The 26649-nt window shown below is 48.9% G+C and overlaps 1 protein-coding gene across 1 annotated transcript; it reads right to left on the bottom strand.

Annotated features, from left to right (window-relative positions):
- Positions 1-9900: 9900 nt before the first annotated feature.
- On the bottom strand, positions 9901-20264 carry LOC144717545 (pancreatic lipase-related protein 2-like). The gene is made up of 13 exons (XM_078592944.1): positions 20252-20264; positions 19286-19339; positions 18787-18938; positions 17930-18055; positions 17484-17618; positions 17150-17258; positions 16352-16471; positions 14721-14840; positions 13761-13879; positions 13155-13284; positions 12415-12526; positions 10724-10897; positions 9901-10096 (listed from the first exon to the last, which is right to left on the bottom strand). The coding sequence occupies exons 2-13, from the start codon at positions 19335-19337 to the stop codon at positions 10027-10029; spliced, it is 1419 nt and encodes a 472-aa protein (XP_078449070.1). The 5' UTR covers positions 19338-19339; positions 20252-20264; the 3' UTR covers positions 9901-10026.
- Positions 20265-26649: the final 6385 nt, after the last annotated feature.

Genomic DNA, 26649 nt, shown 5'->3' on the forward strand with positions numbered 1-26649 from the left:
AGCAGTAATAAAGGGAGGGAATTTTTTTTATAGTAAGGAGCTGCAGCAGCCAAACCACCACATTAAAAACTAAAATATAAACTGCATCAATATCATGAATATACTCAATATACTCTCCAATAAGCTGAGCTATTAACAGTAAGTCATACATTACACTTCTATGTCGCAAAAAAGATAATATGCCTCCAGCTAAACTTTTTTCTTACATTACACGGATATACCCCGTACTATACACTGCCATAGACAAACCCAACATTAAATTATACACTGCGTTACTATACACCACCTTAGACTATACATTGTAATATTACACTATGTATTATTCTGCACACCCTACTGTATACCACACTGCTGTATATTCACCATACAAATACGATACTATATGTTACCTTATACATTATATTAAACATTACACTTTTATACTATTTATTATTATACAATATGCTATACACTATACCATTGACCGTCGCGTGAAAGGTACTAAGAGGAAGCAACGAAATATGTCAATGGAAGAGTGGTGATAGGAGACTTGCAGCGGAGCAAAGACTCCATTCCCTGAGGTGAATACAAAAGATATATAGTCAATGCCAGCGAGTGCACTGCGGTCTGAAAGTCACCGTAAACGTGAACACAATCAGTTAAGACCCGAACTGCTTTATCACGTCCTTCCAATGATTGCTGAGCCAGAATCCATCTTCTCGGTTAAAATTGTCTCTGTGTTTGTATATGTGGATCGCTTCATGAACCAATCTCTCATGGTAGCCAGATGGCTTGCAGAGAACCTCTGTCTTTGTTTATCGTAACTTGCTTTCATCCTTCTCTCTTATGCACCCATATCGTGTTTTTGTATTGTTTGTTGAAGACCCGCTCCGACTGGACATCTGTGAAAAAGAACTTCATAGCTCATCGGATTCCCCCAGGGATGCCACGGTGGCGAGATGTTAACTCCCTCGCCTGGTATACAGGAGGTCATGGGTTCGATCCCGACCCTGACGCCTGCTGTATATTTGGAGTTTGCGTGTCTGTCTCCCTGTGTTCGCGTGAAACTTTCTCCGGGTCCTCCGGTTTCCCCCCCTGCACATTTAAAATCAACACGCGTTTAGAGTGTTTGGCTGCGAAACATTTCCACATGATAAGCCACTTGGTTGAGCTATTATTTGTGGCCAGGTCGCATCTGGAAAGGAGCTATATAGCTCAGTGGGCCTTACCTGTGTAATGTAGCTCTCAGAGACACCATCTTGTTCAGTTATATGTATATTTATTATGAATAAAGTCCGCCGACTCACTGATAACTTAACGAGTAACCGTGAGTGACTATTTTCACTTGGGTAACTTAGATAACTCTATTCTGAGACAACGTAACTCTAGCCTTCCAAGACGACAACATGCCCACTCTAGGACAATGAAGACGACCCGCTCCCAGGTGACGATAGCGACGGCAATGCCCCCACTACAGCAGCCCAGAGCCCCGGTTCGTGCCGGCTTTTATCCCCCTCACGACCCGGCCATGCCCCTATTCCCAAACCCTCTCTCACCGCACCTGGCCCTGTCTGTCTCTGCCCTTATTACAATTTACGACCGTTAGGTCACGTGCTTCCCCTCACGCGACCCTGTCAACGCTTGTCCCATCAATCATTATTAGCAACTACTTAGGTCCCACATTACCCCAACGTGACCCTGTCTGTTCCCTTTACGTTAATTAGTAACCATGGTCACGGGGAGCCGTACTGTCCCTACCTCACCCCGTACTGCCCTTACACCTGCAAAAACAATAGTTTAGTTAATAGTTTAATTTATAAAGCCCTGGGTCGACCGACATGTTTATCTTCCGTCGTCTCATTGTAGGCTCCATCGCGCAACCTCTGATCTGTTTCGAGTGGCCTCCTTCTCGTCAAGGCCCGAGTCTCTGGAACCCAGACGTGGGGGAACATCGCAGCTCCGGTCGTCTGGGATGCACTCCCGAGTCTCTCACTGTGCCTAAACGGCGTCGCTGTGCGCCTTTTCTCAGAACCTCGAGATACTCCTCCCCCCTTTCCTTCGTTTCTTCTCCCCGTGCGTCTGAATGTCCTTTTGATGTTTAAATTTGCGCACGTTACAAACGTAACAATGAGCGGATGGATGGCAGAGGGACGTCGGACATTGTCTATCCACAGCTGGATGGAGTTTTCTGCATGTCGGGGCCACCTGGACGGTGGTCGCCCTCTCGGGTGTAATCCCTCCTTTGGCAGCCACTCCGTCATTCATTGTGGGTGACATTGGTCGTGAAGCCCACGCGTTGCATTCCCTCGTTTCGCTCGACCATCGGCCATCGCCCCCTTCTAGCCACGCGGTGCCCTACCTGACGCCCACGTCGTTTCATCGGCAGTCACCTCGACGTTTCCAAGACGTCCTCCCGAACGTCTTCCATCCCTTAGCTGCCACTCCCCCCATCGTTACTCTTGTTCGGCGGCCACGGTCGCTTCTAGCGATGAGTACTGCCCTTGCTCGCTCGTTGATGTGACCAAAATATAATAGGCGACGTTTCGGGCAGTGGCCCTTTGTGCTGTGAAGAGGGCCCTTTCCCGAAATGATGCTTATTATAGATGCTTAATTTTTTATTTTAAGGCCACACAGTGACATTGCCAGAATGTGTTGAGTTTTCATCTTTTATGATGATGTCGCACCAACCAGTATTTAGTTTATAACTCTATTTACTTCGTAACTACATGCTGAGTGCGTATATTTGGAATGGTCTCGTGGGAACGGATGTGCCTGTCAAGGTTACGCGACTGATATAAAATCCCACAATCTGGTTGTATCTCACGAATCATCGAATAAAACGTTACAGGTTGTTTACATTAGATTGGTAGATCAAAAAAGGCCCACATCGGGTTTCGCCAACAGCTCGTGGGTGCCAATGCTTACGGCAGCGATTATAGACCCGGCATGTGCAATGGACTGCGTTGTTGTTGTTTTCTAGGTGTGATCTGGGTCTGTTCTTGCTGTTGTTTTGCTGCCTTGCCCAAGCTTGCGAATTGGTGCACTTATGCAATCAGAACTTATATACTTTATTTTACGTGTCCATCTTTTAGTGACTTGCTTACCTTCCCGATACTTTGCACTCCTATCGTGTTGTCGTGCTGTTTGTTGTTGTAACTTTCTCATCCGCCCCATCCTGGACATCTGTGAAAAAGAGCTTCATAGCTCTTTGGATTTCTCCAGGATAAAGAACGGTTCTGATTCTGATGCCCCCCGCCCCAACTCCCTACACCCCTCGTTCTTCCTATAATCGTCACGAATCAGAAATGCGATGCAAGTGTCGATATTTTTGGTTATATAGTTACAAAAAACTGCACACATTCGTCAATAACACTTCCTTAAGCATATATGCGACATTTAGGACAATTGCCTTTTCTTCATAGCACACGCATGAGGTCTTATGGACGAATGTGACGAGTTATTTCGTAGATTGTGCTTGTGGCACCACCGTCAACGCAGCACCACCAAATAGTGGCGCATGTAGCGGCCTCTAGTGGATGGCCGCAGCAGCCAACTTGCAAACCCGAACGGTGCCGCCGTCTCCGAATTGTAAGACGCTCCAGGGAGCGTGGCACACCCCAAGCGTTTTCCTAGTGTTCATAAAATGAAACGGATCTTGTCTCTCGCCCACACGGCTACCGGATTGTAATGGAATATAAGCAGAACTCTGTTCTGTAGCTCCGCATATGGATAGTATGTTTTAGTCCATCCGATTGACTTTCTAGACCAATGTGTCTCTCAGCAAGAAAACTCTGGACTGGTTTCGGCCTTCTGGGTCTCATCAGTATAGTCAGGCTTGCGAACAATTGCTGCCGGATTAACAGATGTTATTGGCAACAGCAATATATCTGAACGATGGGGCCCCATTCAAAGCAAAAAAATGCAAACCTGGATCGGGTTTGACATGCTGGGCCTCATCAGCAGGGTCAGGCTTGTCACGAGGCTCCAATGGATAAATCAGTGTCTGTACCGAATCATAAGACGCACCAAATTTTTACTTAAAAATCAGAGGAATAAGTGCATCTCACTCAAAACAATTATATTTGTTTACTCATGTTCCAGGAGAGGCACACTGAGTTATAGGAATCTTGTTCAGGTGGCTCCTGCATTGTGGGTGTTATTTGAAGATTATTTCAGCCAATTAACGACGAGTCGCGTTTGCTCCACACGTGGGAGGAAACCGGAGCACCCGGAGAAAGCCCACACCTCGCGCGAGGAGGTAACACTCTACCCCCGTACAGATGGAAAACAGATGTCGATTTGTCTACTTGCGCTACTGCCGTCTCCTGGCAAGCCACGGTATGGCACTTTGACACTTGCGGAAAGGGAGTTTCGCGATATCTGGATTACAAGCCGCGTCCAGAGCCTCCACCGCCCGGCCTGAGAATTCTGCATGAAAAATACGAGACGCCATTATTTGTGGGATGAATCAATATTTGATTGTAGAATTGCTCCAGCCGAAATGTATAAACCTGCGTTTTATTGGTTTTCTTTATCGAGCAGTTGTGGCAAACATCCACTGGAGTCACGTTACGGTGGTCGTGGCAGCTGGAAGCTCAAAACTCACTCGCGCTCTCCCATGCCTCTCCCTCAATGGGGTAGCGAGATTGGCCATTTGTCCTGGCACAAGGAATTACATGGTGCGGGGGCAGGCATGTCAAATAGCTCCCCCCCTCTCTCTCCCTACCACTCTGTGTTGTTGCTGGGGTTGTTAACAGTGGCTGTGGAGGCAACCTTGGAGAGGGCAACCTGGTACTTACCATTGCCAGGTTGGGTTGCCACTTGTCCTGGGAAATCTAGCAGTTTTCCCAGGACATTAAAAGTCCCAGTTGTTGTTAGTCGCGTGATATCACTCGTAATACCCCACTTAGGCCAGCGGGCCACTGGCAGGCTCCTGGTGGCCTTTAGTGCGGCCCCTGACGTGAGGTCCCCCAACAATACGCACAGAGTGGAAACACTCCCCATCATCATCGTGCTGCTGCCAAACCCCCAATGGTTTCAAATGTGTGGCGGCACTCACACACCGACGATGTCTTATCGGCGAAAGTGACCATGCCTCTGAACCGTCGTGAGGAACGCCGACTTCGGTCCGTGCGTCCTGTCGTTCTGCCCTCCTGTGATCTCGCGTGATGATGTTTTTAATTTTTCTTCTCGCCATCATGAAATGTCCCCGATTTTTGGTAGCTCAGAGGTGGCAACCCTTGTTCCAGACGCCGATTGTCTCGCGTTTGTGTTGTGCATAAAAACGTACTTTCAAGGCTGGGTTGATGTAACATATTTGTATTGTTACACTGGTCAACACACTTTTTCTGGCATAAGGTATTCCAACGGTTTTCAGGTAATTTTGGGGTGCTGATTCCAAATCTAGCATCAGTTTTTGGCAATCAATTTCGGTTTTTGAGATATCAAATATTGCATTTTCAATAAAAACAGCAAATTTATGCTCATATACGAATAGCTAAACAGACATCCATACAAGAATAAGTTAAGATACAATATACAATAATAATGAAACAAACATTTAATGAGCTGTAGCACAAAGTTGTGAGAGCATATCAATGTGAGTGAATGCATATTACCATGTAAGAATTGAATTGTGAAGATAAGAAAAATATGTACAAAAAGGTCATTCACAAGTGATGTTACATCTGCATAAACGACCTCTTATTTGACGATCTCCGATGTACAGCTTGTGGAATGTCTCTCATCAAGGACCAGCAGTAATCTGCCATCATGTTTGAGTCCCATCGGCCTTGGTAACGTTCTTCCATAACTTTAATGTCTTGATGAAAGCGTTCACCTTGCTCTTTGCTCACGTGACCCATGTTCTCTGGAAACTGGGCCAAGTGACTATGTAAGTAGTGAACCTTGATGCTCATTCTACATCCAAGTACTTGGAAACTCAAGAGCAGCTCCTCCACAATCTCTCGATAGTTGTCCGCTTTCCTGTCCCCAAGGAAATTCTGCACCACATCAGATAATGCATTCCAAGCTCTAGCCTCTGCCGCAGTAATTGTTGTAACAAAGTGTGGATCCCTGATGAGTGTTCTTATTTGAGGTCCATCAAATATTCCTGCCTTTTTCTTCTCGGCACTGAGATTTGAAAAGGTTGAACATATATAGCTGAAGCAGTCTCCAGTGTGATCAAGAGCTTTGACGAATTGCTTCATTTACCCAAGTTTTATGTGCAGTGGGGGAAATACAATTTTATTCCTATCAACCAGAGGCTCATTCTTGATGTTCTTGTCACCAGGCGTCAAACTGATTATTGGTGGCCAGTTCTTTTTAACCCAGTGTTCTAATGTAGCCCTCCTGTCCCAGTAGCACAGGAAATAAGGGTATTTGGTGTGACCTCCTTGCTGACCCAGCAGAAAATTAACCATTTTCAAATCAACACAAATTAGCCATCCATGAACATGGTATTCCAATATATCCAGAACAATCTTGATGTTGGCATACTCTTCATTCATTTTTACAGAGTGTCCTATTGGGATTGAACCATATATATTTCTGTTGTGAAGTAACACACATTTCAAACTCCTTTTACTACTGTCAATAAAAAGTCTCCATTCACTTGAATCATATGCAGGCAGTCCCATATTGAGAAGAAGCCCTTCAACATCATTACAATAAACAAGTTGACCATCTGAATGGAAGTACTTTCGCAGTGCTGCTTCTCTGTTACGATAAAAGGAGACACTAGTGCCAGGTCTGAGTAGTCCTTTCTTTTGCAGCCTGGAAGCCAACAATTCAGCAGACTGCTTTGGCAAATACAAATCTCTTACAAGATCATTCAATTCAGGCTGACTAAACAGAGACATTTTATCACAATCTGCATCAGATGGCGTATATTCGATCTGAGCATCATCATCATATCTGTAGAAGCAGGTAAACTGAGGGATTCAACATCAATATCTGGTAGCTCAGTAAATACAGGCACAGGTATTTCCTCACAGTGATCAACTGGTCATCTGGCAGATGGGATAACTGGGTTTGTAAGTGTTGTTTGCTTTTCTTATTGAAACATTTTACATTGACAAGGCAGAATTAGCAGTTATCCAAATGGTTTGTAGGTTCTCTCCAAACCATTGGCACACCAAACTTCAGCTTAGCATTCTTTCCTTTAGACCATGATCGCAAAGTTTCAACACAGGTTTTACACACTTTGTGAGGAGCCCAATTTTTGTCTTGGTCTCCAAGTCGTACTTTAAAGTAGGCAAGATAAACCTTGACAAAGGTATTGATGTTGCGCCTTTGATCCTGCAAAGTGAAGCTGCCACAGATGTAGCAGAATATATCTGGGTCATTACTGCATTTCCTTCTTTCGGATGTTGTAGCCATTGTGAGATCACGCCCTGCAGAAGAAAAATATTAAATAAATGTGGATATCTACATAAAATTATATTATAAACACACTATCCTAAAAATACAGCACCAAATTTTAACACTAAAGCAGTCACTGACTCGCAACAACTTGCAATCATAAGTGACATAGTTCATTTCGGGTAAAATCAATAAAAATGGGGTATGCCGATAGCATAAAAATGAGATGTGATAGAGCAAATCTGAGATCAGATTTGGAATCAGCACCCTGCAATTAGTCTAAAACAGCTGCAGAATTATTTTTTGTTGACCAGTGTTATTGTTGTTTCGGTCTTAGGTAGCCGGTTGGCTGAAGAGGTGGGTGGGTCTTCGTAACGGCCGTGTCAGAAACACAGCGCCAGCCCTGTTGAGATCTTGAGATGAAATCCAGGTGTCAGCTGCCCGCGATTAAATTGGGTGCAGTCCAAGTTCTCAATCGGGCCACAGTCACGCAGGGGAACGGCTTGCAGAGCGTGATGGGGGGGGGGGGCAGCTGTTAGCGCTACGCTGCGCTACGAACCCGGCGACCCGAGTTCGATTCTCGCTCACAGCCAACACCAGTGGCGATTATCTGGAGCCGTCCTGGACCTCCCCTAGGTCGACTCTGCCTCAGATGAGTACCTGGTGTGTTCTGCCTCACGCAATGTGGGGCGTGTCTACAAAGGAATTTCCTGTTTTTGAACCAGGGGGTGATCACGTGACCAGGAAGTTGCGATTTTCAATTTCCGCTGAACCACGCGGGCGTCGGCCATTACAGACATAATTCAAGATGGCGGCACACATTGCGGCCCCGTGAAGCCAGCCGCAGTTGTCCGTTGTGGGACTTTGGGAAGCATTGTAAGTTCGTTTGTGTTCTTATAATATTGGCAATGTTGCTATAATGTTAGAAGGACCTTTATTATACTGTTATAATGTTAGGACCTTTATAATGCTGTTAAATTGTTACGATGAATGCGGGGCCTAGTTGACAATAAAGCCTGCAGCTTGCCTTGTTGTGACTGTTACCTGTAATCAAGTAAGTGGATTCAAACTTGCAATAACAAAATGTCTCATTCTTAAGACAATGTTATGATGCTGTGGTGTTTATTCATTATATTGGTGTTTCTGGGTATTAACATGCTGTATCTGCTGTTTTCTTACCAGTTTTACCTCGTTCAATTTTAATAAATGACGTTCGGAGTGGGGAGTAGGAGGGAGTTGGAGAGAGGGGAGGGGAAGGAGGAGTGGAGAGTAGGGGAGTGGGGAGTAGGGGGGAGTTGGAGAGAGGGGAGGGGAAGGAGGAGTGGAGAGTCGGGGAGTGGGGAGGAGGAGTAGGGGAGGGGAAGGAGAAGTGGGGGAGAGGGGAGACTCGGGGCGGGGCTTGGGTTTTGGCAGCAGCGCTCTCCCCGGAGAGTCACGTGGTCTCTCGTGGGTCTCGTGGCAGATGCCTCCAGAGAGTCCCAGGGGTCGGCTGCCTGCGGCTCTTTGGCTGCCCCCTAGCGGCGTTTTGGCTGCAGTTTAACTGCTGTTGTGTTGGCCTTCAAGTAGCTCCGCGTGTGATATTACGGCTCTCGAAATATTTTGGTGAAAGACAAACATTAAAAATACGACTCTTCTGTGAATGGTTGGATTGGATAAAACAATAACATATCACGGGGGAGCGGAATCTTCACATAAGAAGGCTGGGCGGTTTAGGCGAGCGTCCCAGGAAATCATTGTGCAGTGCTGTGGCCTGGCCGCCACGTTTTCAGCCCGCCCTTGCCTGGATACCCTGCCTCCGAGACGCCTCCAGGCTACTCTCTCGACCCTGCCCCGCTCAACGCAGTCCATGCAGAGAATGTACCGGGATCCGCTTTGAATCGACATTCTAAAATTACCTTTGCCGAGTTGCGTTCCAGGGACATAGATAGGTACACAGCGTGCATGCACCAACTCTGCGTTGCTCGTGTAACGTTCACGATCATTGTTGTGGATGGACATTTGCGGCCCACGATAATCGCCCACGTGGTTGAGTCGGGCCTAGGCGGCTGCGCACGTGTTCGAGCCTGAGGCAGGGGTCCAGTTCTGCGTGTGGTGGAGACCTGCGGTGAAGCTCGTGATTGACGTCGTTTTGCTTTATGTTCGAATAGCTTAAGTTCACGTGGCAATTGCTGATGCAAATTTATCCGTCGGTGTAAGCGACGGTGATGCTGGGTAAAGCTAAGTGTTTTAACAGCGACACACAAATGAAGCGATCAATTAATATTGGTGGGGATTCATGGGTAATGTCCAGTATTAGTCATATTGCATGATCCCTGAGGGGTAGTTACATAACTATAGTAGCATTAAAAATATGTATATGCTTGGACATTACAGGCTTAAATCCAGGAAACGTGGTTATAGCTTTCTGGTGGATTGTGGAGATGGACTAAAATGGAACAAAGTTTGGTGCAATGTGTTGGCCACCACGATTGGTGCAATATACGAGTTGCCAGCAACGGTTGCCATGGTTCATGGGTCGGAAGGTTTCGCCTCGGGATAAATTATTTTTGACAGACGGTGCGACGTGCGTGTGATTTTTATTATCATTTAAAGCACTTTATTACAGATTTACATTGCGAATAGGCCGCTCTCCATCTGTGGTGAATGACAGTCGGGGACTCTCGACGGTGGTGGTGGCGAGTGTCTCTAGCAGGGGTTGATCGTCAGCAGCACCTCCTCGTACACCATCTCATTTGAGCTCGCACAGAAATTGTATCTACACGCACAGGGGGCAAGGCGACATCGAATCACCGTCATTGACACTCAACACACGACCGCGCTGTTGGCAACAGACGCGATGGGGCAACGTCCATTGCTGTACCGTACTTCTCTGCTCCAGCATCTACTCTCCCCACTGTGGCCAGACCAAAGTGGTGGCAGTGGCGTGTGGTCAGACAACCTCACGGCATGGAGAAGGCCCCCATCTCCCGCTGGTAGGGTTACCACCTGGGCCTGTGTGTGACCGGGTACAGCCTTGAATTGGCATCTTGTGTTTTGGGTTTGCAGGAGTTGCCTCTTTGTGCCCGAGATCTGGGAACCGGCACGTGTGGAACTTAATTGCCGTGTGCCGCACCAGTCTTTTTGAGAGACTTTGGCTGTAAAGGGAAAAATGTGTCCCGCCTCGCTCTGCGAGAAAGGTGGCGGGGACCCAAAGCGATGTCATGGACAAAGGGTCACGTCCCTTTAAGGGCAGAGTAAAAGTGCACAGGTCCCTTTTAAGGGCAGAGTAAAACAAAAGTCATCCCCTTTTTAAAGGCTGTACCTGCTTAAGAATTGCAAGTTTTACACGCAGGATGTGGAGGCAACTTGACTTTGGTGGTGGGTTGTTCAAAGTGCTGCTCACGTTTGACGATCGAACGGCGACTTGAGCTCGAGGCGTGTCACCCCCAGCTTGGGGCGGAAGAGGTCGATGATGTTGTCATCCCACAGGAACTTCACATTGGTGACCTCGCCCACCATGGCCTCGCTGTCCAGGGGGTACCTGTACGTCTTGCCGGGCTCCAGCGACGTCGCCGAGCTGTGGGAGATCGGCAACCGAGTTGGTGGCTGGGGTTCTATCGTGGCGATAGTCATTTAAGAAGTGCAAAATAGTGCTAGAAGCTGATAATAGGTTTTTCCCCTTTTTTTCTGGCAACAAAATAGGTGTTAAGATGTTAAAACACCAAACTCAAACCTTTTACAAGGAATCATGTCTGCATTAACCACTGCTTGTGGTCAGAATGCAACAAAAAAAACATAAAACACACTGATAATATATGCATTGTCTTTGAAACTGATTGGTCCACACCAGAGACAGCTTTCTTTTGAGCCTCGTCTCAAACGATGTTAGACCAGAGGACGCCAAAAGGCGTACAGCCCAAAGACAATGCGCTATCAGAGTAATGAGAGCTCGGGCTGAGCATCTTCATCATTGGGATCTCCTTTTTGCCCAAAAAAATGGGAGAAACACAGTTACATTTTGGTACTGGCAAAGAAGATCCCATGACGTGCTAGAAGCATCGGCAATGTGCAAGTGCCCTGTTAACCATCACGTCAGAGGTTAAGGGTTTGCAAGTTAGCCGTGTTATCTTTATCATCATCAAAATCACCGGTCAATCTTGACTCCATAGTGCGGAGGCGCCAACGGAATTTTAAGAAGCAGAGTTGAACACAGCGCTGGCCTGTGGGTAGCGGCACGTGTGGACTTAGAATCACGAGGGTTCGACGTTGTAGGCAGTCGCGTCGCTATCAAGTGGTGGAGACAGTGCAGATGAACCTGAGACCCATGGGCCACAGGGTCCTCGGTGCTGGCCTTGAAGATGATTGGGGGGGGGGGGGACGTTGGATAAGCGGTGGGTGGTGGTGGCAGGGGGCATTTAATTCCTTGTGTCAAGGCCCATGCCAACGATGCTATGCTACCGATTGCACGGTAGGCAATTGTTTGAGATTATCACGCGGCTTTGCACAGACCCCTCGCACGCCTTGACCTGCAACCGCATCGTTTCATCCCACGCTACGTTCCGATCGTGCACCACGATTGGCTCGCTATGCTATGACTCCCAGCAACCTGTGTTCTATTCCTGGCTATGGCTAACATCAGTGACAAGTGATAACTGAACTTGTCCTGGTCCACCCTCTCTGCCCGACCATCGTGGTGAAGTATGGTCAAACAATCCCCATGACCGGCAAGGGTGCCCGCGAGGGGTGGTCCAAGTGTGCTTCCCCAGCTTCACCTGTAAAAAGAGTGACCTAGAATCTCAGAGCTGCCAGGAGAACCCAGGGGCCTTGCCTGGAGAATCCGTGGCAACTCTGGAACTGTGGGCAAACCTCGGAGAGTGCTGCTGCTGACTGACTGGTGAACACTGCGGCCTTGTGCCTTGTGGACAGCATCACACGCTTGCCTGGTGGGCCCCTATTGCAATTCACCTTGGTTGCACATGATTGCTTTACCTTTCCAGCACCAAGAGCCATTATATCAAGTGTGTTTTGTTCGTGTGTTAGCGTGCGTTTGAGAGGCAACCCACACTGTTGCCTTGACTGACGCCGGCTACTCACGGTGTCAGCTGGTGCTGGTGAGTGTTCCCGTTGGGCCCGTACAGAGCGATCTTAAAGATCCCTCGGACCGATTTGGTGCCAGACAGCGTCAGAGTCGCCTCGTAGCGCCAGCCTAGACACGGCACAAAACGTCGCAGTGACGTTCGCGCCTCGCGGTCAAACGATTGAACCCTGCCCACTGGCGAGTCGCTCGCCGTCATTCAGGGTTGCCATTCCATTCAATGATTGGTTATTTTTGTGAACATTGGTGAAAGCAGCGGCCACGAGTGGCTGCAGGGGTCACGTGAACGTGTTAACGTACAAAGTATGCAACGTTCATTCTTACACGGTTTTATGAAATTTAGTATCGTGTGCACGGTTGACTACGTACGGTGCGAAAGAAGTTCACCATACATCAAGGCGGTGCACACACGACTCCTGTTTACATCCCTGAACCAGTGTAGGAAATTCCACATTCATATGGCCGGGGTATTTATTTTCTAGGAAAACCAATGCTGACTTTCCCACAAAGTGGTCCCTTCTTTTTTCGACCATGGAGAGTTGATAGGCTGCGTCAATCCCCAACTCGGATTGTGACTTGCAACGCTCCGATTACGCGCCACGTGCTCAACAGCTGAGCCTCCTGCGCTGTGAACCTGGTGACCAGAGATGAGTTTACGGCCACGGCTATCATCACCGGCGAGTGATATTACTCTGACTTGGTACACGTGTGGGAAGCAGCGGTGATGCGCGGGGCTCACGGGAGAAGCTCGGCTCCGCTCCGGTGTTGAGGTAGTAGATGTTGTTTATGGTCCCGGCGGCCACGGAGCTATTGGATGCGAAGTAACCCATGCGGGGGCATCCTCCGCTTGGGCACGTGGAGCACTGTCCCTGTGGTGTCAACGGTGATGGTGGGCAGGCAGGGCAGTGATGCGTCAGGGCCGTGTGGCAGCGGGGAAGGGGGGCAGGGAGGCAGGAGGTAGCCGGGTAGGAGGGCAGCAAAGATGGTCATGGAAATGGTGATGAGGTTAGCGTTAGTGTGAGAGGACAAGCGAGGAGCAATATAAGTCTTCGCATATGAATATAATTATATTTAATAAATCCAACAGTATATGGGGATTGTTATAGAGAAAAATATTTCTGCGCGTAGCACGCGGCATGGACTATACCACTCACTATGGCCGTGTTTGGTACAGGAGTTACATTCCACTTCAGTCGACCAGTGGCCCGGACAATATTCAATAGGAACTTCGCCCTGGCGACGCCTGTGCATGTGCGCCACCAAGAGACACACTGACGCCGGTGCTCTGGAAGACAATTCCCTTCTCCCAGCACACCACATCAATTAAACCTCCCTAGCACGAGACCTTGTCGAAGGTGTCGTAGTCGCCGCAGGGGAATCCGACGAAGCCGTCTTCGTTCGTCAGCGACTCCGTGAAGTACTTGTCCGCGCGGAGGTGGTTGCACGCAACAATGTCTCGGGCTCCTGGAGACGGCAACGCGTCGCGAGCAATGTTGTTGGCCGCCACTCTGTGCGGGTTAGGCTGGCACAAGTTATATTGTGGTGGTTTTTGCTTTGGTTAGTTTGCACATCCCCCCTTCCTCCTCTACAATGCCACGCAACTGCTGCCACTGCCAAGGGTCTTGGGCTGTGGTTTGTCCTCACAGTCGAGATGCTTAGCTCAGAGTAGCTTAGCAGCAGCTGAAATGATAAAGTCCGAGTCTAACCAGGTGAGAACTCAAAGTGGCCAGTATAGTTTCGTTTGTAAGAATGGGATAAAAAGCGATGAAGTTGAATTACAAAAAAAAGTGAAAAGTCGTTTTCTTCTCAAATGAGCATTGAGGTTGGTGCTCGTTTATAGTCGTGAACCAGTCGTGGAAATTCCACGTTCCTATGGTGGGGGCGAGTGTCTCCATAGGAAAACCACTTGATTTTCCTCGGATAGTAGTACCTATTTTATGCAACCCCGGAGGGAGGGATGATGGGCTGATTCAACCCGCAACCAGGATTTGAACTTGTAAACTTCTGATTGTGAGCCACTCGCTTTACTGCTAACCACCAATTAAAATAAAAGTAATATTTGAAAATCTTTCAAATGTTACCAAAAATCTTGACTGTATACAATAATCAGGGAGCGAAAATCTGGTCTTGGGTGGTATCCCGGCAGCTGATTACCCAGGGTAACGTAACCATTACCCAGGGTAAGGTAACCATTACCTAGGGTAGGGTAACCATTACCCAGGGTGAGGTAACCATTACCCAGGATAAGGTAACCATTACCTAGGGTAAGGTAACCATTACCGCTGGCGCACAGTTTTCAACTTGCCTTCCCAGATGCCGTTGATGTCGATGATGGTGGAGATGATGTTCTTGTCACAGCCGGGCATTTCCTCTCCTCCGTTGGGATAAAAATCCAGATGCCCAACCGGCTGCTTCATGCCCATCCCTGAGACAACCATCATCATCACCATCATCATCATCACCACCATCATCATCAACACCATCAGGATCTTTACAAAGAGTCATCATCATCATCACCACCATTAAGATCATCTCCATCATCATGATCACATAAGCCATCACCACCGTGACCCTCGTGATGATCAGATCAGCACTGACATTCATCAGGCAAACTCCGGACATCCTTGCAGCGGCATTGGCTAACCATCGAACAAAGGCGGTCACTGCATCGCGCCTTTTCAGATGCGCTTCTGTGGCCATCTGGAACGTTCTTCCTTCCGATATTAGGAAGCCACCGGAGCTATGTACTTTTAAATCATCTAGATTGGAAAGTAATTTCTTTAGAACTGATTCTTGGGTTTGGTTCGTTGTCCTATGGTCTTTCGGTAAAGTCACATAGATATAAAAAGATAATAATACGATTATAAAAAATTAAGTGAATAAAAAATAATAAAAATTTTAAATATCACGACGTTTCGATTGCTACATTAGCAATCGTCAATTGCTTGTGTTGCGTTCGACACGTCGTGATTTTTGTAATTCACTTTATTTTAATTTTTATTATATTATTATTATGTTATTATATCTACGTGACTTTACCGAAAGAACCATAGAACATGAATTCCTCCAGTCACGAAAGTTTTAAGTCAAAATGTAGTTTGTTGTCCTTCGCCTGCACCTCCGATTAGCACGGTCGGCTACATACGGTGCGTAAGAAGTTAACCATACACACATCACCATCATCATAATGGTACCGACATCAACATCACCGTAACGTATTGCTACCACATCAGCATTAACGCCAATACCACCACCACTGCATTCACGCCAAGGTCACTAACAAAAACCCTTCAAATGCTCTCCGTGCTGTACAGCTCTCCGAAGAAGGCCCAAGGAGTGAAATGTTGGACATCGTGCCGGAATACGCGTGTTCCCAGCAGAAAACACAACGGAGGGCTGTAACCTGGGGTTGCGACCTGATGAGCGTACTGAGAGATGGGACGATTGTGGTTCTGACTACAGTCAAAGCCATCCCACAACAGATGGCTTCCGAATGTAATTCTTCAGTGACGCCTTAGAGCGGACGGTGGCAGTGACCACACTCGCGTTGTGTGGAGATGCGAGCGACATTAGTGACGTTAACTGAACCAGAAGGGGGCCCAAAAGTTCAGGTTCACTTATATGGAAAAACAACGATGGAGACAATCGGTAAAAGTGTAGTGAAGCTGTAAAAATATAAATGTTGTGTTCTTCAAAATAAGAAGATGTGCAGATAAAATTGAAACAATTGAATGCAAAAATTTGCTTTTGTAGCTGCAAACGAAACCGTTCCTAAAGTGCAACTGAAAGGCTGTAAAGAAACGGATGACAATGTGTGCTCATGGAAGAAGGGAGAAAACAATAATGAGGGCGATTACTGGGAGAACGTGTACAGGTGGCAACCCGGCAAAACCCCACATCGGCAAGAGGCGGGGGGGCGGGGGGTTCGAGCTTCACCCATGTTGGGGATCATGGGAGCGGCGTCCGTGTGGATGGCGTCCACGAAGATGGCGTCGGAGGGGTCGAGGCGGATGGCGGGGTCGCAGTTCTGGAAGTACGACTCGGCCGGGTCCAGGCCTAGGACACGATGACAAAGATCACCCGTGTAGCTCATGCGGACGGTCGGGGCAAGTGCTGCCAAGGGGAGGACCTACGAAAGGCCGGTAATGGGCAGCACCAGAGCTCCGCCTGCCTTTGCCTCCCCAGCGCTGATGTTTACGCACACGTGTGTACGCGCGCACACGTGTGTACGCGCGTGCACACGTGTGTACGCGCGCACACGTGTGTACACGCGCACAAGTGTGTACACACACACGCACGTTGAACGTCTTTAGCACCGTACGTAGCCAGCCGTGTCGATTTGTTCCAGGTACTCGTTTCGGGATGAGCACGGAGACCTCATCGTCAAGTGGAGTAGGAATGTGGATTGGGTGGGTAGGTAAGTAGGTGAACAAGCAGGTAAGCCGGTAGGTAGGCAGGAAGGAAAGTAGGTTCGACTCACCTGCTTACTACGAGCCAGGTGGGTGAGCTGTTAGGGAGTTGGTGGTTAGGTGGATAGGTACATGGAGGGATAGGAAGGAAGGTAAATACGTAAGTAGGTAAGAAGGTCGGTACGCGGGCAGGTAGGTAGGCAGCTTATCAGGTAAGCAGGCTGGCATGTCGGTGAGTAGTTAAGTAGATATGTAGGCAGATTAGTAGATAGGTTAGTTAGGTAGGTAGCAAGGTGGGTAGGCATGCAAGTTCTGTGCCAGGTACCAGTGATTCTCCCGAGCCGTGGCAGGCGCTGGCCAGCCTCGGCGGCCGCGTGCGCCCCCAGGCAGTGTCCGATGATGTGCACGTCCTCCTGGCGTGTCCCGTACTGAACCTGCCGCCACCACCACCACTCCATCAACATCTCGAATCTCGCGGCTCGCGACACGCACGGCCACCCGAGGGTCGCCGTGCCACCAGGCTGGCATCGTCAGATCGCTCCGCTTCAGAACCCAACCAAATCACGGTTCGACTACTGAATCCAGGATTCGAACGCAAGGGATCCTGGCGGTTGCCGCGTCTCTGACCTCCGTGCCAACGACCCACGTAGCGCGCTCACCTCCATGGTGTTGACGAGCTTGGCTATCTCGGCTCCGACCACGCGGATGTTGTTGGCCGCCTTGGTGTAGAGGGTGCGCGAGCCGCCCTTCCAGTCCACGGCCACGCAGTTCACGTCGTCCACCCCCACGATGGCCTGCGATGCGACAATTACAACGCCGTGCTGGAGCGATAGTGAAATCGTCGTCGTCATGGAACGCAACGAGGACGCGCGAAGGCGCGGCTCCCATCCGTATGCCTGCACGTTACGTGACCACTACTGCATGTACAATGATGTCAGCCTTGTCTAGACCACCAACTTCCGAACGGGCGGGAAGGCGCAGCTCCCACCCGCAATGCCTCGCGCGCATGTCACGGGACCACTACGCGCGCGTAAACGATACGCGGATACTCGGATGGATGTGGACGCACAGGAGGGGTGGGCGCGTGGCTGACTGCCTGACGAACCTTGCACGTGTCCTGCACCCAATCCTGCTCGCCATGGTCGATGAACCCGTGAACCACGAACGCCGTCTTCTTGCCGCTGCCGAAGTTGGAGGCGCCGATGGTGGACGGATCGCGGGATTTCAGTTCCTGCGGGCGCAGCGCCAATGGGGTCACGTCGGGGTGAGTTTCTGCACAAGCGAAGCATGCGAGGCATCTGTGTTCTCCCGCTTAGAGCCCCGCATAAGCAGTGGTGGAAATAACGAGCACAAGCGGCTGGTGCGTGTACATGGAGATCAAGAAGTCATCGTGGACGAAGCTGTTGGTGCCGCCACACCTCGCCAACGGTGAACGTTCATCGTCTCTGTGACGGGGGGCGAGGGTGCGCACGCAACAACCACTGGCGACTTTCCCACTCAGTGGTGCCTATTTTATCGACCGCCGAGGAATGATCGGTTGAGTCGACTCCCGATTGCGAGCCCCCTCGCTCGATGCTGAGCCGCCTGGCCGGATTCAATCTCCTGGTGTGCGTGTCGAGAGCCCTTGCTTACTGGCCTCGGCAGTTTCCAAGTGCCTGACATCTCGTCTCTCAACCATTCCAGTTGCCCTACTGCAGTTTAGCCTAGGGGAGTGGCAGCTGCCCCTGAGCCGGCACAAGGTGAACATCCACCAACCTGCCAGCGGGCATCAGTATACCAGTTGGGGCCGATGGGACACAGTGGTGATGGGAAAATTATGGGGCATGGGTACGATGGGTGACGGAAAAGTGAAGTTATTGGGAGGATACGATGATGGGTTATGGGACGATGATGGGACGCATCGTGACGGGTGATGGGACACCGTGACGGGTGATGGGACACCATGATGGGTGATGTTCTCACCTGCCAGGTGTCGGGGTTGGCTTTGGTGAAGAGGAGGAAGAGAGTGTTGATCTTTTCGGGGCTATCGGGGAGCTGCTTGATGGGCCTCTCTGTGGAGTCCGAGTAGGGGACGTCGTCCGTGAAGCAGCCCAGGTCGTAGCACACCTGACTCGCTGCGCGAGCAAAACCATCGTCGTCATCACCAGTCTGTCATTGTCATCGTTGTAATTACGATCGTCTTAAATATCATCGCCATCTTCGGTAGAGTTTTGTTGTTGTTATCGTTGCAATGATCGTAATCATCAAAATCATTCATTATCATCACTTTCGTCGTCGTCTTTATCATCATCCAGTCATCATCCTTGTCGACATTGTCACTGTAATCACCGTGGCTGCCCCCCCCACTCACAGTGACAGAATCCTGTGACTGCCACCGCCCCCCCTTCCCAAATTTTAATGTCTCCTCTCCACCCCCCCGACTCGCTCTGCTCTCACCTGTGTGTGAACGCAACACACTCACCTGTGACGACAGTCGCCACACAGAGGCCTCCCAGGAGAACAGCGGCCCACATCTCTGCGCAAAGAAAACCACAACTCAACATAGCTGCTGCTGCACGACGCTTCACGATACGATATTGGATTTCAAGATTTGACGATTATCGCGATTGCATCGCCCTATAACTTTTAAAGTTTATTTTGCGTTGCGTACGGCAGAGTGGCCCAGTCGTAACACGCATGCCTCGCAGCAATAAGCACCTGGGTTTAATCCCCTACTCGGGTGCCTTTCTCTTTGGAGTTTGCATGTTCCCGATACGATATCAGATTTCACGATACGATATTAGATGTCACGATATTATATTAGATGTCACGATCTGAAGATTATGGCTATACCAACGGTATATCTTGCTGGATGTGTGCAAGTAACGAAATGTTAACTACCTCGCCTGGTATACAGGAGGTCGTGGGTTCGATCCCGACCCTGACGCCTGCTAAATATTTGGAGATTGCATGTCTCTCTCCGTGGTCGCGTGGATTTTTTTATCGGATCCTCTGGGTTTTCCCCTTCTACATTTAGAGTATTTGGCTACGCCATACATTTCCACATGATAAGCCACTTCGTTGAGGTTTAATGTGTGATAGCCAGGTCACTACTGAAAGAGAGCTGAATAGCTCAGTGGTAAAATACAAATAGGTTGTAGTGCATTTACGCAGGCCAGTGTAGTTACGCGTGGTTAAATGGGGAAGCCCTCAAACTTGCACAGGTAGAATCAACATCACGCGTTTTGAGTATGTGGCTGTTATAAATGTCCACGTGAGAAGCCACTTCATTTGGGCTATCATTTGTGGCCAGGTCGCTTCTGAAAAAGAAATTGCTACTTAGCTCAGTGGGCATTACTTGGTTAAAAAAAAGTGAGTTATTTGTGTACACGTGTGATTGCTGGCTGTGTGCACGTGGTGTGCCACTGCGCTCTGGGTCGACACTTACCGTGATGCTGTCTGGAGCGAGTGGTTTGGTCCCGGCGGGGCTGGCGATGTTTTTATTCACTCCGTGGGGGGGGGGGGGGGGGGCGGGCTCGCAGCTGTTCTGGAACAGCGACAGCTGCAGGTAGGGCTGAACGATTTAGGGAAAATATACAATTGCGATTCTTCTGACGGATATTGCGATTTGATTTGCGATTACATTTTTTTAAGTAAGCCGCAGTTCAATATTCAATGTGTAATAGATTTAAAATATGTGATGGAGCATTACCACATGATACCATCAAAATATGAACTGCACTATATTTTCTAATTCAAGGATGAGAACTTAAAAGATATGAATTGCTTCCAAAATGTATTTATTAAATGTTTTAATTGAAATAGAACAATCAAACATAGAACAATTGTTAAGTTAAATAAAAAAAAGTTATAAAAAATAAAACAATTCCAATAAGAAAGTAATAGGACTTTTCAAATCGCAAAAAATTGCAGCCTTTGCGATTTGCATTGTTTAAAATTGCTATTTCGATTTCAAATCGATTAATCGTTCAGCCCTACAGCTGCTTCCTCCCTCCCATAGCCCCCTACCCAGCCTCCTTCGTGTTTACCAGCATCTCTTGGAGACCTCCTCTCTGCCAGTTGCTTTCCCCCGGGATCTGTCCTCGGTCGCCTCCGCTTCGCCACTTTCGTCTCTCCAAGTGGTCGACTCATGGAGAATCACGGCACTGGCTATGCTGGTGACGTTCATGGACACCCCACACCCATACAAGCTCCCCCTCCCCTCTTGACGATCTTCCTGGCTGCTCTCTCTCTCTCCATTGTTGACTCTGGCCAAACGGTCCATTGTTGCATCCATCAAAACCTGAGTCCACGATCGTGGGCGGTCGACAGAGGCTATCCCGGCTGCCCTCTCCTCCTGACATTGCCCGATAGCCCGGCCGACTCTGTGAGCTCGAGGGTGGACTATCACGTTGCATCCATTGTTCGCGCATCCAAATCATCATCACGCCAGGTCTCGTCATATTTGTTCATCAAGAAACCCAAAGTGACGTTTAACTATTCCCCAACTAGAACAGGAATAGGAATGGGGGACAACGCCCTTTGCCGCTGCAGCAACACCAACGTTTTGCTTCCTCCCCCTTTACATCGTGATTCTTCCTTCAAAAGATAATACCACGAAGCAGAGGATTGATGCTGGCTACAGCCACATTTTCTACGGTGATTTGTAACTATGATCCTTATCCGTGTCACGATAGTTCATTGTTAATGTGGAATTTTATTGAGGACTGTGAGTTGTCTCGGTGAGGTCTGGGACAGTTGTTGTTTTGCTGCCTTGCCCAAGCTTGCATTTAGTGTTGAAAATTCGGCAGGAATGTATGTACTGATGCAATTTGTCATCTGTGAAAAAGAGCTTCATAGCTCATTGGATTCCCCCAGGGATGCCGCGGTGGCGAGATGTTAACTCCCTCGCCTGGTATGTAGGAGGTCGTGGTTCGATCCCGACCCTGATGCCTGCGTGTCTCTCTCCCCGTGGTCGCTTGAAACTTTCTCCGGGTCCTCCGGTTTCCCCCTGCACATTTAGAATCAACACGTGTTTAGAGTGTTTGGCTGTGAAACATTTCCACATGATAAGCCACTTGGTTGAGCTATTATTTGTGGCCAGGTCACATCTGGAAAGGAGCTATATAGCTCAGTGGGCCTTACCTTTGTAATGTAGCTCTCAGAGACACCATCTTCTTCAGTTATATGTATATTTATTATGAATAAAATCCGCCGACTCACTGATAACGTAACGAGTAACCGCGAGTGACTATTTTCACTTGGGTAACTTCGATAACTCTATTCTGAGACAACGTAACTCTAGCCTTCCAAGACTACAACGTGCCCACTCTAGGACGATGAAGACGACCCGCTCCCAGGTGACGACAGCGACGGCAGTGCCCCCACTACAGCAGCCCAGAGCCTCAGTTCGCGCCGGCTTTTATCCCCCTCACGACCCGGCCACGCCCTTATTCCCGAACCCTCTCTCACCGCACCTGGCCCTGTCTGTCTCTGCCCTTATTACAATTTATGACTGTTAGGTCCCATGCTTCCCCTCACGCGACCCTGTCAACGCTTGTCCCATCAATCATTATTAGCAACTTCTTAGGTCCCACATTACCCCAACGTGACCCTGTCTGTTCCCTACATTCATTAGCAACCATGGTCATGGGGAGCCGTACTGTCCCTACCTCACCCCGTACTGTCCTTACACCTGCAAAAACAATAGTTTAGTTTATAATTTCATTTATAAAGCCCTGGGTCGACCGACATGTTTATCTTCCGCCATCTCATTGTAGGCTCCCATCGCGCAACCTCCGATCTGTTTCGAGTGGCCTCCGTCTCGTCAAGGCCCGAGTCTCTGGAACCCAGAAGTGGGGGAACGTCGCAGCTCCGGTCTTCTGGGATGCATTGCCGAGTCTCGCACTGTGCCTAAACGGCGTTGCTGTGCGCCTTTTGTCAGAACCTCGAGATACTTCCCCCCCCCTTCTTTCGTTTCTTCTCCCCGTGCGTCTGAATGTCCTTTTGATGTTTCAATTTGCGCACGTTACAAACGTAACAATGAGCGGATGGATGGCAGAGCGACGTTGGACATTGTCTATCCACAGCTGGATGGAGTTCTCCGCATGTCGGGGCCACCTGGACGGTGGTCGCCCTCTCAGGTGTAATCCCGCCTAGGGCAGCCACTCCGTCGTTCATTGTGGGTGGCTTTGGTCGTGAAGCCCATGCGTTGCACTCCCTCGTTTCTCTCGACCATCGGCCATAGCCCCCTTCTAGCCACGCCGTGCTCTACCTGACGCCCGTGTCGCTTCATTGGCAGTTGCTTCGATGTCTCCAGACGTCCTCCCGAACGTCTTCCATCCCTTAGCTGCCACTCCCCCCATCGTTACTCTTGGTCGGCGGCCACGGTCGCTTCTAGCGATGAGTACTGCCCTTGCTCGCTCGTTGATGTGACCAAAATATAATAGGCGACGTTTCGGGCAGTGGCCCTTTGTGCTGTGAAGAGGGCCCTTTCCCGAAATGACCCTTATTATAGATGCTTAATTATTTATTTTAAGGGCGCACAGTGCTATTGCCCGAATGTGTTGAGTTTTCATCATTTCTGATGATGTCGCACCAACCAGTATTGAGTATATAACTATATTTACTTCGTAACTACATGCTCTGTTGACTGAGTGAATGGCGTATGTTTGGAATGGTCTCATGGGAACGAATGCGCCTGTCAAGGTTACGCGACTGATATAAAATCCCACAATCTGGTTGTATCTCACGAATCATCGAATAAAACGTTACGGATTGTTTACATTACCTTGGAAAAAAAGGCCCACGTCGTGTTTCGCCAACAGCCCGTGGGTGCCAATGCTTACGGCAGCAATTATAGACCCGGCATGTGCAATGGACTGCGTTGTTGTTGTTGTCTAATTGTGATCTGGGACTGTTCTTGCTGTATTTTTTGCTGCCTTGCCCAAGCTTTGAAATTGGTGCACTTATGCAATCAGAACTTACATACTTTATTTTACGTGTCCATCTTTTAGTGACTTGCTTACCTTCCCGATACTTTGCACTCCTATCGTGTTGTCGTGCTGTTTGTTGTTGTAACTTTCTCATCCGCCCCATCCTGGACATCTGTGAAAAAAGAGCTTCATAGCTCATCGGATTTCTCCAGGATAAAGAACGATTTTGATTATGATGCCCCCCCCCCAATCCCTACACCCCTCGCTCTTCCAAGAATCGTCACGAATCAGAAATGCGATGCAAGTGTCGATATTTTTGGTTATATATTTACAAAAGACTGCACACATTCGTCAATAACACTTCCTTAAGTATATTGGCGACGTTTAGGACAATTGCCCTTTCTTCATAGCACACTCATTAAGTCTTATCGACGAATGTGTCGCGAGTTATTTCGTAGATTGTGCTTGTGGCACTACCGCCAACGCAGCACCACCAAATAGTGGCGCATGTAGCGGCCTCTAGTGGATGGTCGCAGCAGCCAACTTGCAAACCCGAACGGTGCCGCCGTCTCCGAATTGTAAGACGCTCCAGGGAGCGTGGCACACCCCAAGCGTTTTTCTAGTGTTCATAAAATGAAACGGATCTTGTCTCTCGCACACACGGCTACCGGATTGTAATGGAGTATAAGAAGAACTCTGTTCTGTAGCTCCGCATATGGATAATATGTTTTAGTCCATCCGATTGACTTTCTAGACCAATGTGTCTCTCAGCAATAAAACTCTAGACTGGTTTCGGCCTTCTGGGTCTCATCAGTATAGTCAGGCTTGCGAACAATTGCTGCCGGATTAACATGTTATTGGCAACAGCAATACATCTGAACGATGGGGCCTCATTCAAAGCAAAAAAAGGCAAACCTGGATCAGGTTTCACATGCTGGGTCTCATCAGCAGGGTCAGGCTTGTCACGAGGCTCCAATGGATAAATCAGTGTCTGTACCGAATCATAAGACGCACCAAACTTTTACTTAAAAATCAGAGGAATAAGTGCATCTCACTCAAAACAATTATATTTGTTTACTCATGTTCCAGGAGAGGCACACTGAGTTGTAGGAATCTTGTTCAGGTGGCTCCTACATTGTGGGTGTTATTTGAAGATTATTTCAGCCAATTAACGACGAGTTGCGTTTGTTCCACACGTGGGAGGAAACCGGAGCACCCGGAGATAGCCCACGCCTGGCGCGAGGGGGTAACACTCTATCCCCGTACAGATGGAAAACAGATGTCAATTTGTCTACTTGCGCTACTGCCGTCTCCTGGCAAGCCACGGTATGGCACTTTGACACTTGTGGTAAGGGAGTTTCGTGACATCTGTGCGCTGATCCACCAACCCTCGCCTCCAGTGCTGGATTATAAGCCACGTCCAGCGCCTCCACCGCCAGGTCTGAGAATTCTGCATGAACAATCCGAGACGGAATTTTTTGTGGGATGAATCGATATTTGATTGTAGAATTACTCCAGCCGAAATGTATAAACCTGCATTTTATTGGTTTTCTTTATCGAGTAGTTGTGGCAAACATCCGCTGGAGTCAAGTTACGGTGGTCGTGGCGGCTGGAAGCTCAAAACTCATTCGCGCTCTCCCATGCCTCTCCCTCAATGGGGTAGCGAGATTGGCCATTTGTCCTGGCACAAGGAATTACATGGTGGGGTGGGCAGGCATGTCAAATAGCCCCTCCCTCTTTCCCTACCACTCTGTGTTGTTGCTGGGGTTGTTACAGCAGCTGTGGAGGCAACCTTGGAGAGGGCAACCTGGTACTTACCATTGCCAGGTTGGGTTGCCACTTGTCCTGGGAAATCTATCAGTTTTCCCAGGACATTAAAAGTCCCAGTTGTTTTTAGTCGCGTGACATCACTCGTAATACCCCACTTAGGCCAGCGGGCCACTGGCAGGCTCCTGGTGGCCTTTAGTGCGGCCCCTGACGTGGGGTCCCCCGACCATACGCACAGAGTGGAAACACTCCCCATCATCATCGTGCTGCTGTCAAACCCCCAATGGTTTCAAATGTGTGGCGGCACTCACGCACTGACGATGTCTTATCGGCGAAAGTGACCATCCCTCTGAACCCTCGTGAAGAATGCCGATTTCGGCCCGTGCATCCGGTCGTTCTGCCCTCCTGCGATCTCGCGTGATGATGGTTTTTATTTATTTTTCTTCTCGCCATTATTGGTAGCTCAGAGGTGGCAACCCTTGTTCCAGACGCCGATTGTCTCGCGTTTATGTTGTTGTACTTTCAAGGCTGGGTTGATGTAACATTGTGTAATGTGACGATATACAGGGGCGTGGGTGATGGGCTGTCAGCTCAGCCAAAGCCAATGCGAAGTCGAGCCAGGGGCGGAGCCCCGAGGGCTGAACAGCGCCCTGGAAGGTTCTAACTGGTGGCTGTGGATTGGCTGGGGGTATCACGTGACCCAGGGTATAAGAGGGGTGGCGAGAGGTGACACGTGGTCTTCGAGCCAGGATGTGAACGGGTGAGGCCTTGCAGACGGGTGGTCCGACCTTTCCCCTAAACGCTGTCAACCAACAGCAGGTAGGTAGCGGAGAGAGGAGTGGGGAGTGCGGAGCAGAGAAAGGCTGGAAGGAGTAACCGAATAAACTCACCAAAAGTCAAGTCGTGTCTGGACCAGAGTTATTACAATTGTATTATTCTTCTTGGTTCTTTCGGTAAAGTCACGTAGAAGGGAAGTAATAAAATAATAAAAATAAACATAATAAAATAAAATAATTCTCACGACGTTTCGGCTACAACGCAAGCAGCCGTCTTCAGGTGAAGAATGAGACACTGCCAAGCTAGGAGCTTATATATAAGCTGAGTTGGAGGTGGAAGAAGAAGAGCGCCTTAACAAAAGAATGTG

Source organism: Lampetra planeri, chromosome 4 (genome assembly GCF_965212315.1).
Source record: "Lampetra planeri chromosome 4, kcLamPlan1.2.h2, whole genome shotgun sequence".
NCBI lineage: Eukaryota > Metazoa > Chordata > Hyperoartia > Petromyzontiformes > Petromyzontidae > Lampetra > Lampetra planeri.